Genomic DNA, 12,879 nt, shown 5'->3' with positions numbered 1-12,879 from the left:
TCCTGTTGCTACATGTCTGCACTGCCTGTCTGACCTCCTTCCCTTTTTTTACATGTTCTGTGGAATAGCTTCCCCTTTTAATCTGCTGTTTTGCAGGGAATTTAGGCATTGTTAAAAACCTGTCTGCCCCCATTAATGGTTAACACCTAAAGGACTTATGGGATCCTGCTTTTTGAAGTCTTCGGCCAGGTCAAAAGTGTGCGTTTGTTAGTTTTTCATGTACCTATGCTTTTCAGGAAGGCTCTGAACCAGTTTAATTTGAGGTACAGTGGGATTTATGGACAATCGTGCATGTCCGAGCAACTTTCAGAGCAAGCTTGAAACTTATGCGAGAATCCTGTTCGTGGACTTCAGCTCAGCCTTCAACACCATCATCCCACACTTCCTCTTGTCCAAATTAACCCAACTATCTGTGCCCGCCTCCATCTGTCGGTGGATCACCAACTTTCTGACAGACAGGCAGCAGATAGTGAGGCTGGGAAAATTCTCATCCAATACTCGCACAATCAGTACTGGCGCCCCCCAGGGATGTGTGCTCTCCCCACTACTCTTCTCCCTGTACATCAACAACTGCACCGCAAAAGACCTCTCTGTCAGGCTCCTGAAGTTTGCAGACGACACCACACTCGTTGGCCTCATCCGGGATGGTGACGATTCTGCTTACAGACAGGAGGGTAAAGAGCTGGCTGAAACGGTGGAGATGATTGTGGACTTTAGAAGAAAGACCCCAGCATTATCCCCACTCACCATCATGAACAGCACTGTGGCAACAGTGGAGTCATTCAGGTTCCTGGGCACCACCATCTCACAGGGCCTGAAGTGGGAGTTCCACATAGACTCCATTGTGACGAAGGCCCAGCAGAGATTGTACTTCCTTCGCCAGCTGAGGAAGTTCAATCTGCCGCAGAGGCTGCTGATGCAATTTTACTCCGCAGTTATCGAGTCTGTCCTCTGCACCTCTATAACTGCCTGGTTCGGCTCAGCTACGAAGTCAGACATCAGAAGACTACAGCAGATAGTTCGGACTGCTGGAAGAATCATCGGCACATCCCCCCCAGCTCTCCAAGAACTGCACTCGTCCAGAGTCAGTAAAAGGGCTAGCAAAATCATTCTAGACCCCTCGCATCCAGGCCACCTCCTCTTCAAACCCTTGCCAGCTGGCCGGCGCTACAGAGCACTGAGCACCAGGACAGCCAGACACAAGAAAAGTTTCTTTCCCCAAGCCATCTACCTCATGAACAGCTAAATCCCCCCCCTAGAGAGTAAACCAGTGCAATACATAATGCTATTTATATTTATAACTTTTTGTCACATCATATCTCTTACTCACACTCCCTTGCATTTGTAACTAGTGGTAATTTTTGTATATAATATTGGGTACTGTATATTTTTATATATTTTCATCCCTTATTCACATACTCTATCTTCTCATCTGTCTTGTCACTGTCATTCTGTCTGTGCTGTGGAAGTTCCTGTCACCAAGACAAATTCCTTGTATGTGTGAACATACTTGGCAATAAAGCTCGTTCTGATTCTGATTCTGATTCTGAAGTTCTGCCATCAGTTCTGAGCTAATACATCATTATGGACATCGCTGCAATTCACGCAGCAGATGCTAGTGTATAAGCTACATTTTAATTCCTCTGCTCTAATTGGGTGTGAAAAAAACTATTCATCCTCTGTCACATCTGCAGTATTGAACATTATTCTATGATTTCCGCTAGAAATCGCCGAAGACAAGGTTCTTGTAGAGTTTCACAGAACACTAGGATCTAAGTTTGCTGTTCGTCATATTTCCAAGCCGGACTGGAATACGAAACGCACATAAACCGGAAGTGAGTGGTTCCCAAACAGAACTGCACGTGGAAATTTTCGGGGAATCGCTTGTTATACAAGAATGGCAAAAAAGGGCAAATCAAAACCGGGAGGAAAGAGGAGGGAAAATAAGTGCATTGTTACGTTCAACGAATCGTCTCGAAAGTAAGTCCATCATGCACGGAATTTCTGCGTGTTGAAAAAGAAATCTAATGCCAGATGATCGGATCGCACACTTCACACTTGACTTGTGTATTTCAGTAGCATGAATACCATACTTGATATAATAGAAAACATTTGGTGTTTTGTGCTATTACATGTTTAACAATATTTTTTTACATGTTAGTGTCAGTCATACTTGAACTATAGATGGAGCTTAATTCTACACCATTGATTGAACAGTGTGGGACTTTTTCTTACACGTGTGAGATGGTTCTTGCCATTTTAAACAAGTGTCCTGACAGTAAAGGAGTTCTTACGGGACGCCTTACCAACATGTTGTGCGCATGCGCGGTGATTACTACCTTGAGCACCTTCAGATGTACCCTGCACAGTCACTCACTTTACATCACAACATGCACGTCTGTCATGTTTCAGTTGCAAAAAGTGTATGTCACATGGGTAAAATAAATCACATTACATGCAGGACATACACTGTAGCTAATTTTCATAGTGATTAATGCCTGACAACATAAGGGACTTTTTAAATAGTTGTAATAAGAGGCGGTGAAGTCTACTTATCTGCCTGGTACAGTGAGCTACATTTCTTTTAAACATGCTTATTTAAATGGTAACACATTGTGGTGACTTAATGTACTGTTACCTGACAGGAACCACATTATTTTCAATCAGATTGCCCACTTGGTTGTAATATTGAGCATAACACCTCTGAATGTACTCATGTACATGAGTAATGTGGTGATTTTCAGCTCTGTTTAGCAAACTTTTTGTTTCTGCAATAGATCATAACTATTACATAGAGCGGGGGTGCGGTGGCGCAGTGGGTTGGACCGCAGTCCTGCTCTCTAGTGGGTCTGGGGTTCAAGTCCCGCTTGGGGTGCCTTGCGGCGGCCTGGCGTCCCGTCCTGGGTGTGTCCCCTTCCCCCTCCGGCCTTACGCCCTGTGTTGCCGGGTAGGCTCCGGTTCCCCGTGACCCCGTAAGGGACAAGCGGTTCTGAAAATGTGTGTGTGTGTGTATTACATAGAGCACAAGGTCACGCTTTAAGCTTGCTCCATAAGCTGATATAAAGCTCTCCCTGCAGTGAATTTCTTACAGGATTCCACAAGCGGAAGATGGAGAGGAGGAAAGCAGCGGTGGAGGAGATCAAGAACAAGCTGAAGGAGGAACAGAAGAAAGTTAGAGAGGAGGTAAGGTATGAAGTGTAATTAAATGAACTGTAAAGTGAGAGTGTGTGCAGAAAATACATTTATTCTCTTTCCTTTCAGAGACATAAGGAGTATATGAAGATGCTTAAGGAAAGAAAGGAAGCTCTTGGTAAGAGCTGGTTATTAAAGAACAATGCCACTATTTAATGGATTTATACTTGGGGACAGTCACTCTTTGAATCAATTCTCTGAAAGGGAAACTTTGTCTAACCCTGTTTTTTTTGTAATATTTCTACCCAGAAGAGGCAGATGAGTTGGAGGATGCGATAACTAGCACAACAGAGTCATTACAGTATGATTACCCAAATCACACTGTCACCGTGACAACCATCAATGACCTTGACCTTACAGGGGCTAGTCGCTTGGAACCAGTTGACACTCAGGTACTTTACTCTCATACTAAACAAATGGGATGATTATTACTCAGTCAAGTTGTGAGCCAGACAAGGACATGGCACTGCACAGTTATATTTTAGGATTTTCAAAATTTTTGAACAGAGCCATTGTCTTGACTTGTTTTGGTTTTCTCCAGGCAACAGATGACAGTGAAGATGAGAAGAATGAGGAAGTGAGCACAGTGCCAAAGAAAGCTGGAGAGCCAATTATATCCAAAAAGTATGAACATTGTATTATTATTATGTAGTCAGAATTAGGAAACTAAGGTGTAAAAATGATCTCATTGTCATTATCTGAATAATTAATTCACTACATCACTCTTCTTCATCTGTATCCTTTATTTTGGGAATATATTATCGCAGGTCATGCATTGTAGACAAAGTAATGTCAAATCTAAAACTGATATAAATTGCACTTCTTCATGCTATGTACGTTTAATATATAAATATTGGGGCAGCAGGTGGTGTACCTGTTAGAGCTGCTGCCTTTGAGGTTCCAGGTTAAAATCCCACCCTGACCAAGGTACTTACCCTGAAGTACTCCAGTAAAGCTTATCCATTTACGTAATTGGGTAAATGACTAAATTGCACACACTAAGTGCTTTGCAGAAAAGTGTCAGATACAGGTAAATACTGTTTTTATTTTTTATTTATATATAAAACATGATCTGTGGATTTATTCATTTGGGAAATGTAGGTAAACACATTATTGAAGCATCAAAGGTATATTTCTTACACCATACATAGGAAAAGTAATTCTTTTGAGGGCTTGGTAACCTTATTTATTGTATATCAGTGATTCATGTGTACTGGCTACACTCAATAGACAACACAGGTTTTGCTGTGTAGCATTCCTGCTTCTAACTATATCTTAAATACCTCACTTGTTTATTTTTTTCATTTCCTAGATTATCTGCACTGACCGCTTCCCTCCACGCTCGTACCAAACAATGGAAGAAAAAAGGGACGAAGTGGGAGAAGGGGCAGGGGAGGACAGGAAGGGGTAGGGCGCCTGACGGGAAGTCTGGTGCCACTGAGAGGAAATCAAGACTGGGGAGGACGAGCAAGAGACAGAGACGCAGGCAAACGGGGAAGAAGATTCATCAGCAGGAATGAAAGTGGAGGTGGTCTTATGTGGGTTTTCAGTTTATGTTGGTTCAAGTTCCAGAGCAGTTGTGAATTGCCGTTTAGGTACTGACATGGGAAAGAAGATTGTCACTTCAGAGCCAAGTTGCCTAAAAATATTGCCGGTTGTATATGATCAGTCCTGCATCTGGATTGAATGATTGTCTTTGGCCACCTCATAACAGTCCTCTTAATAAAACAAGTGTATGGGAACATTTGGTCCAGCCTGACCATACTGATGTGGTATAATGTAAAGCTTTTTGTCTCTGTGGTGGTTTCTCTCTTTTGTAACTTTTTACTCAATGTTTTGTATACATATGAACATCCAACATTAAATAAAAACAAGATCGGTCTTCAGCTAAATTGAATCTATTAGTGGAGCATGAGATATCTTAAGCTGAAAAAAGATGATGTAATGATGTGTTTTATGTCCAAACATTAGTTCGCATTTTGAATACTGTAATATATTTGTTTAGAAAGTGTTGTAAGTTATGGTGTAAAGTATTTTACAGACTTTGTTTTAATTTTTAGTACAATACATCAAATATAATCACTGAAAAAGTACCTTTTCAAGTTTCACAAACCTTCAATGGTTTCCTATTTGTTTCAGACCTATCATTCAACTGTGTTTATTGTGTAGGCTAATTTGACGTTGTACATGCCATCTGTGCAGTCCATCTTGTTTTCTAAAGCTGATGATATTTAATACACCTCAGAAGCATGGAACTGTCAGGCTACTGAGACCATTTTGGCTCTGTGATGCAAGTTCATGTATTTGGTGTGGCTGCAGGCAGAGCCAGCATGGCTGCCCAGGGAGCCTGAGATTCACCCATTGTTACAGCAGCCAATGGGACTATAGAGCTGCTGGGGGGATTCAAATACCCTCCTGAAGGGACCCTGTGTCAAGAGTATATTTTCTGTGTCAAAATGGATTGGTGTTGACGGAGGGTGCTTTGTACAGCAGGTACTGCTAAAATACCTCATTCTTTTTAGTCGAATATGAAATTCAGCTGCGAGTTGAATTCATTAAATGGTTCTGGATGTGTTGTTTATTCGTTGTTGTATTGTATGATATGTGCAGTGTGTGTTTTCCTGTCTTATACTTCTGGATGGTTTGGACAAATTGTAGGGTATCAATATTCTTTTTCACTATAAATGTGAATTGTGTGAACTTCTATATTTTACTGTTATGTGCTGCAGTATGTTCCACTACTCCTTTTCTGTCCACTTGGCTACATGTTACATCCCAGGTCCCTGCTTAAGAAGTCAAAAAAGGCAATGAGTAAGTTTTTGCACCATTCCAATGAGCCATGCCCCTAGCCAGTGAAGATTTCTACTGTCGCAAGTTCCAGCCCAACGTCTTTGACCCTTCTCGTTGTCTCTCCTGCCTGCGAATGAGACACCTGCACTCCAACACGCCACCACAGGTGAGTCAGAGGCTCTCAGTTGTTCTGCTTGATGAACCACTGCAGAGCTGGGTGCACCAAGTTTGACACTGACAACAAAAATATATGGAAGAATTTCTTGTATTTGTAAAGGATAGTTTAAAGTCTACAGGACTGTATTATAGAACCTTGGACTTGGCTTATATGCAGAGTGAATATTATAATGTCCTTGGGTCATTAGACAATTGTGCAAAAACATGAGAGGGTAGAGAGCTGTGTGTGCTCTCATTACAAATTAATGTGAATGGATCACTTACAGCCGTTTTGGGAGTAGTAATGTAATATGACGAGACAGCATCCACACGTACAGGGAATGATGGTTCAAATTCATTTACTCCTAAACGCTTCGCTTATTTTGTGTTATTTTTTTTTTTTCATAAATGATGATACTTTCCTGTTTGACAGCAAAACTACTTAGAACGAAAAAAAAATCTAATCGAGTGTCATGTTTTCCATAGTAGTTAAAATGTTTGTCTGTTGCACTTTAGCCTACTCTGTCCTTTCATTTTTTTTGTTGGACATTCAAAAGTTTTTTTTTTTTTTAAATGCTTTCTTGCTGTGTCATGATTTCAAGGAGGGTGTGCAATTGAACTAGCATTTGCTTGTCAATTCTCAATATGTTGAGACACAAATTAAGAATTTAGATGAAATGCTGTCCATTTCAGATAAAGAATAAAGGATTTAGATGAGAGATCATGGACAAATTTTAGAAAAAACACTAATTAAATAATCATGAGTACACCCTCTAGCTAGGTTGGGTTACGGCCATGTAACCCTAATCTAGGGACAGAGAGAGAAGACAGGTACGGACAAAAGACACCTTGTGTGCCTCATATATATGAGGTCTCTAACCAGGCGATGGATTTGCAGAGGGAATCCCCAACCTCTTGCTGTCATTAAGTAAGTTAAGTTTTTTTAGATGTAAATTCATTGCTTTATATGATGATCTGTGCGTGTATATTGATGTTGATGCCATTGTGGAACTGATTCGGCTGGTTATGAACAAACTTCTGAAGCTTTCTGAGTTCCTAACAGTTTAATTGCTTATATTTTATTTGCTTGGGTTTCTTGGCATCATCATTTCACCACTGAATGTTGGATTTATGGTAATTTAAAAGATCTTCATAAAGGAACACTAACAGTCTTCTCCAAATTTGCTTCATTTTTCTGGGGATAGTAGATTTATATAGCCTACAGTTTCCCTCCTTGGGTGCTTTAGGATGATTCTGATGGCCTGTCACTGGTGAGCACCCACTGCGATGTGACCAGGGATCAGCTCCACTATGAGGAGAGTTCCCTGTGCATACTGAGCCCTGACTGTGAGCTGTATATCTGCAACGAAGACGACAGCACAGAAAGGTGAAACCTACTACCTTGAGTCTGTACTTGAGTTACTGAAGTAAACAAAATACAAAAGATTAAGAAAACAGCTCGTATCTGCTTATGTTGGTCTTAATATTTACCTTCCAGTGTCTTCAGTTCTCAAGTTATTTCCTTGAATATTGCTTGGCTGACACTCTACTGTAGAGTTTTTGCAATTTGACCATTCTCTCTATCCGCAAATTCCTTATTCCTCATTTAAATAATTCTCATATTCCTTTTCTGTTTCGTATATTCCCCAAAACTTTCTCAATCCCATGTGGGTTTTCCTCTTAATGTACCATCTAATGTGACTGTCTTCCCAATTGCTCTTGCCATCCCCCCAAACTGGCCAGCACTCAGGATCCATCTGACTGCTCTGGGCTCAGTGACTCAATCAGCCAGGAGGAGGACTATTCACCTCATAAAAAAAGAACACTTGACCGCACCATGACCCGTCTGGACCCGCCTCCACACAGACCAAACCCCAGAGGTTGGATGGAGGAGGCCAGGGGCAGGGATGGGTTCTCCAGTCACGCAGGTTTGTCTGCTGGATTTTAGTTTGACTACACGTTTTCTTGTGTCCCCTGTCCTTTAAACACTTTTCTGTTCTGTTCACTTATACAGGATTCAAGGAAAATAGAGACCATGAAAGTAGCTACCATTCTCTAGGTAGGGCAGGGGGTGTTCGCTCCATCAGAGAGAAAAGTCCCCCTCCTCCTCACCGGCATTTTGAAACAGGCAGACCGCTGCCCAGCCATCACAGTCCAGAACTGAAAGCTGCCATTCCCTTTCGAAACCCTGACCTTGGTGTGCCCTCCCAAAGGCGGAGCTTGGAGAAGCAACAATGTGGTCCACCTCAGGACAATTCCCTGCCTTCTGGATGCTCAGAATCCAATTACAGCCAAACGTTTGACTATCATGGACAGAGAAGCTTAAGCCCCACACCTTTTAAGCAAGCTGAATCCCTAAGTTCCTCCCTGCACCGGAGCTATGATGGTTCCTACTCCAGAGGCCCTGGTCCATCTTACTCTTCCTCCCATCAGCAGAGAGGACATTTCAGTGCTTCTCAGAGACAAGGTTCTTCTTTCTCTCGCTCCTCTTCTCCATGCCACACGCCCTCCCCTTTCAAACAAGCCGAGTTGTCGAGCTCATCTCACAGACGGAGTTTTGACTTTTCACAGGGTTCCAGTCAAGGGTCCAGACCCCCAACACAAAACTCATATGGACAAGTTCTGGATTCAGGAGGCTTCCAAAAGAATCTTAGAACAATTTCTCACACAATTGGCTCCTATTCACAATCAGACTCCTTTGGAACTCTGAAAAGCTCCCTACGCCAAACAAGAGTGAATGTGACCAGTGCTCGTGGGCTTAGCAGCCATGACTCCTCCCCCTCAAGGAGAGGCTATGAAATGCCTAACCAGTCCCTCCTGTGCAAAACTGATACAAAAACTTCTACAAATAGTTATTCTTGGGGCAGTCGTGGCTCCTCCCCCTCAAGAAGAGGATATGAAAGACCAAGCCAGTCTTTTTTGTGTAAAACTGACACAAAAACCTTAACTAATAGTTATGCTCTTAACAAGCATTGTACCTCCCCTTCGAGGAGGGGATATGACAGTCCAAGCCAATCACTGCTTCGCAAATCTGAGACAGTTAGTTCCACCAGTACAAGAGCACACGAAGGTTGTAGTTCTTCACCCTCCAGGAGCAGTAATGGAGCCCCAAATCAATCCTTTTTGCAAAACAAACACTCAAACAAATTTTCTGGTGGCTGTGACCTTCGTAGCCCCTCCCCAACCAGGACAGTGTACAACACACCCACTCAGTCATCATTGTGTAGAGCTGAGTCAAAACCCCCAAGCAGTGCTCGAAGTCACGACAGCAGGAGTCCCTCTCCCTCTAGGAGAGGCTATGGTGCACCAACTCCATCCTCTCTTGTGAAAAGTACAGGGTATAACAGTCGTAGTTCTTCTCCTTCCAGGAGAGCTCATGATAAAACCCAGTCTTTCCAGAGGAAAGCTTCAGACAGTACACCCACATCAGACTCAGTGCTCTACAAACTAAACAAGACTTCTCAGTCATCCCTCTCTCCAAGCTCCTGGCGGAGCTCCTCTCACTCTCTCATTAGCCCTGTCCTTTCTCGTAGTCCTTCCCCATCCAGGAGGCTGACCCAGGATCACCATCTCAACGTGTGTTCACGAAAATCCAGGACTGTCTCCTCAGAAGCCGCCATCAACAGGAGCAGCAGCATTCGGCAGCGCCCAGAGGTCCGGAGCCCCTCCCCAGAGTTCCAGCCATCCTCTCATCAGAACCGGAGTCCATCCCCTCAGATGCAAAGGCACACCTCCTCCCAGAGTTCTCTGGAGTCTGAATCTAGCCATGTCTCTGGAGTCTCAGTACTGAACAAAGAGGAGTATGCCCTAATGGCTGACCTTCCAAAGGTCAAGACCATATATGAGAGGGAGGGACCAGAGCATTTTGTAAAAACTCAGAGACAAACCCCAGGGAAGGAGGAGCTCTACAAACCAGCAAGGTAAGTGGTGATCTTGGTATTATGGCAGAGGGAGAACTACAGGACTAGTAGTATGTGATGCTTTACCATTGCATCAGAAAGGGGATAGAATTGAAAGGAGAGTATGCAAAAACAAAGAATGTAGACATAGTGACATGCAAATGAAAAGAGGAAGAAAGTTATAATGTAAAAGAGATACATGAAGCCTTGTATTGAAATATTACAAGTGGTAAAACCCATATATTGATCAATAAAGAATGTTTTTATTGTCTTTTTAAGCAGTGTTAACTTCCGTGTATGTTTAAAGTACAATACCCCTCTATTTGTTATTCTTTAAGTCACTCCCAAGTAAAGGACATCTACAGGGAGTGGCATGGATTAGGTGACCGAGGGAGAGGCAGTGGCAGAGAGAATGACCAGCAGCAGCATCAGGCAAGAGACACAGGACAGCTTTCTCGAACCCAGTCGACCAGCTCTCTCCATACACAGGTGTGTTTAGCACAACCAGTTTGTGTGTACTCAGACACAGATATCCACGGGTCCTTCAGGCTACAGTGCAGTGCTTCACAAAATAAACAATGCTGGGTTGGGTGCATGCAGTGAAATTCAGGAGGTCACAATCTCTCATTTGACAGGATGTTTATTAAAGTTTTGTTATTACCTTACGTACAGGACAGTTTGTATTGTTTTGGATGTAACAATGCAGTGAACCCAAGAACCTAAATCCATTAGTTTTAGCACAGTAACTGTACATTTTGTATTCTCATACCACTTACAGTTAGGGAAAAAGAAAGTACAACCTCCTTCAATTCAACAATCCTTTGGTCCTCACTAACATCTATAATTACAAAAATCTAGTTTCATAACAGACAACACATAAGATATCACTGTCATTATTTATTCCTTATTAGGGGACAGCTGGTAGTGTAGTAGTTATAGCTACTGCCTCTGGACCCAAAGATTATAAGTTTGATCCCCTCCTCCGGCTGTAGTACTCTTTAGTAAGGTACTTACCCTGAATTGCTCCAGTAAAATTACCCAGCTGTACAAATGGGTGAATAATTGTAACCTCAACAGTATACGTCACTTTGGAGAAAAGCATCAGCTAAATGAACAAATGTAAATTATTTGACAAGTATGGCTTTCATCAAAGGGTAGCCCAGAGAGAGACACTTCTCTCCAAAAAAGAACATGGCAGCAGGGCTTAGGTTTGCAAAACTGCATCTGAACAAATCACAAGGTTTCTGGAACAATGTCCAAAATGGAGATGTTTGGCAAAAACCAAACACGGCATATCACCACGTCAACACCTCATACCTATCGTCAAGTACGGTGGTGGAAGGACAATGATTTGGGCTTGTTTTGCAGCCACAAGACCTGGATACCTTGCATATGTGTCGACCATGAACTCCTCTTTATGTGAAAGTATTCTAGAGACAAATGTGAGACCATCTGTCTGACTGCTACAGCTTTGCCAAAACTGGGTCAAAATTCCTCCAGAATACTGCAAGGCTGATAAAATAATGCAGAAAATGATTGCTTCAAGTTATTACTGCTAAAGGTGGTTTTCCAAGCAACTGAATTGTGGGCTATATTTAGTTTTCCACACATGGCTTCTGTATGTTGGCATACTTTTTGTTAAATAAATAATGACATGGTGGAATCTGTTATATGGTGTCACTTGAGGTGAGGTTCACCAAATTTTGGGACGAGATGGTAAGGATCAGATGATTTTTTTGTTATGCCCCGATATATATGCCACGGAACTGAAGAACGATGAACTTTCTTATTCATACGACTGTAAATGTCCTGAAAGAATAAAGGGCCATTTAATTTTATTTCACTATTTAAAGAGGTCAAGCAGTCCATCTCGAGAAGAAGCCAACCCCTGGAAGGGCCAGCTTAGATCTCGACCTAGACACACACAGGCACAGGTCAGTTGATGAGGAAATTCTCACTCTCAATTTAATATTTATGCCTGTCCTGTCTTTCTGCTTTACTTTTTTGTCCCAGTGCCATTTCAATAATTTTATACTGGTAAAATGTAATGTATAATATCTCTATGTATTCATGAACTGTAATGTTGTGAAAATACAGATGTCAGAGACAGACAGACCAGCTGGACATTTTTATTCCAGCTTCCAGGAAGAGACAGTCCGAGGAACTACAGTTGAAAAGGCAAGCAGGCCTTCCCGCTGTCATTATTTTAATGTCATTGTACAAATATTTGTGAGCGGTGTAACGATACAAATCCCCAACAGAGGTGTCCGGTTAGGCCGGAAGTTGTGGAATTAAATTATGCATTTAAATGTAAAGCTACTGTATCTGTAAATGACTCTTTTAATTGCAAATTAATATTGATATGTGCAAGTCCAGAGGTAATACATCAGGGTTCTGAAGTTAGTTTCAGAAACAGATCAGATACACTTGTCTGGAATTTACAACACCACGTGTATGTGGTAAAACTGAACATGTCAAATCATGTCTAGCAAGAAGTTGTCAAAAGATTATATGTTATCCTTTTTGGGTATGTGGTTGAATATGTAAAATTGGCACTGACTGAGTGAAAAAATTGGGACTAATTTTAATGAAGGAATTGAGTGAATGTCGTGAATGTCATGAACGTACAAATACATTTACATTCATTTGGCAGACACTTTTCTCCAAAGCGACGTACATCTCATAGAAAATACAATGTGTGCATTACATTAGGAGAAAGAGAGACATGTCTGTCATGATAGATGCAGACGTGTGATTCTTTGCTGCAAAGTGAAAAGAAACAAACTGCACTATGTTCATCACACGACGAGTAGCTGCATAACGAAATATACCAGTTCCGCAA

At 42.0% G+C, this 12,879-nt stretch overlaps 1 protein-coding gene and 1 long non-coding RNA gene across 2 annotated transcripts; both read left to right on the top strand.

The window, feature by feature from the left end:
* Positions 1 to 1,834: 1,834 nt before the first annotated feature.
* On the top strand, positions 1,835 to 5,144 carry nol12 (nucleolar protein 12). Its single transcript, XM_018738473.2, has 6 exons — positions 1,835 to 1,980; positions 3,078 to 3,183; positions 3,262 to 3,310; positions 3,442 to 3,584; positions 3,734 to 3,816; positions 4,505 to 5,144. The coding sequence occupies exons 1-6, from the start codon at positions 1,898 to 1,900 to the stop codon at positions 4,710 to 4,712; spliced, it is 672 nt and encodes a 223-aa protein (XP_018593989.1). The 5' UTR covers positions 1,835 to 1,897; the 3' UTR covers positions 4,713 to 5,144.
* A 4,835-nt stretch (positions 5,145 to 9,979) lies between these two features.
* Positions 9,980 to 11,966, top strand: LOC108926052 (uncharacterized). The gene is made up of 3 exons (XR_001965450.1): positions 9,980 to 10,058; positions 10,376 to 10,526; positions 11,891 to 11,966. It is a non-coding gene; the product is annotated as an uncharacterized LOC108926052 (long non-coding RNA).
* Positions 11,967 to 12,879: the final 913 nt, after the last annotated feature.

This window comes from Scleropages formosus, chromosome 3 (genome assembly GCF_900964775.1).
Source record: "Scleropages formosus chromosome 3, fSclFor1.1, whole genome shotgun sequence".
Lineage (NCBI taxonomy): Eukaryota > Metazoa > Chordata > Actinopteri > Osteoglossiformes > Osteoglossidae > Scleropages > Scleropages formosus.
Note: the sequence above shows the minus strand (reverse complement) of the source record. Positions and strands in the feature narration are given on the sequence as shown.

Bases quoted from the DNA above. Each gene is read 5' to 3' on its own strand.
- nol12 (XM_018738473.2), top strand. From the start codon at position 1,898: ATGGCAAAAAAGGGCAAATCAAAACCGGGAGGAAAGAGGAGGGAAAAT. The intron at 3,184-3,261 runs GTAAGGTATGAA...CTTTCCTTTCAG, and splicing joins AGAAGAAAGTTAGAGAGGAG to AGACATAAGGAGTATATGAA. The intron at 3,311-3,441 runs GTAAGAGCTGGT...ATTTCTACCCAG, and splicing joins GGAAAGAAAGGAAGCTCTTG to AAGAGGCAGATGAGTTGGAG.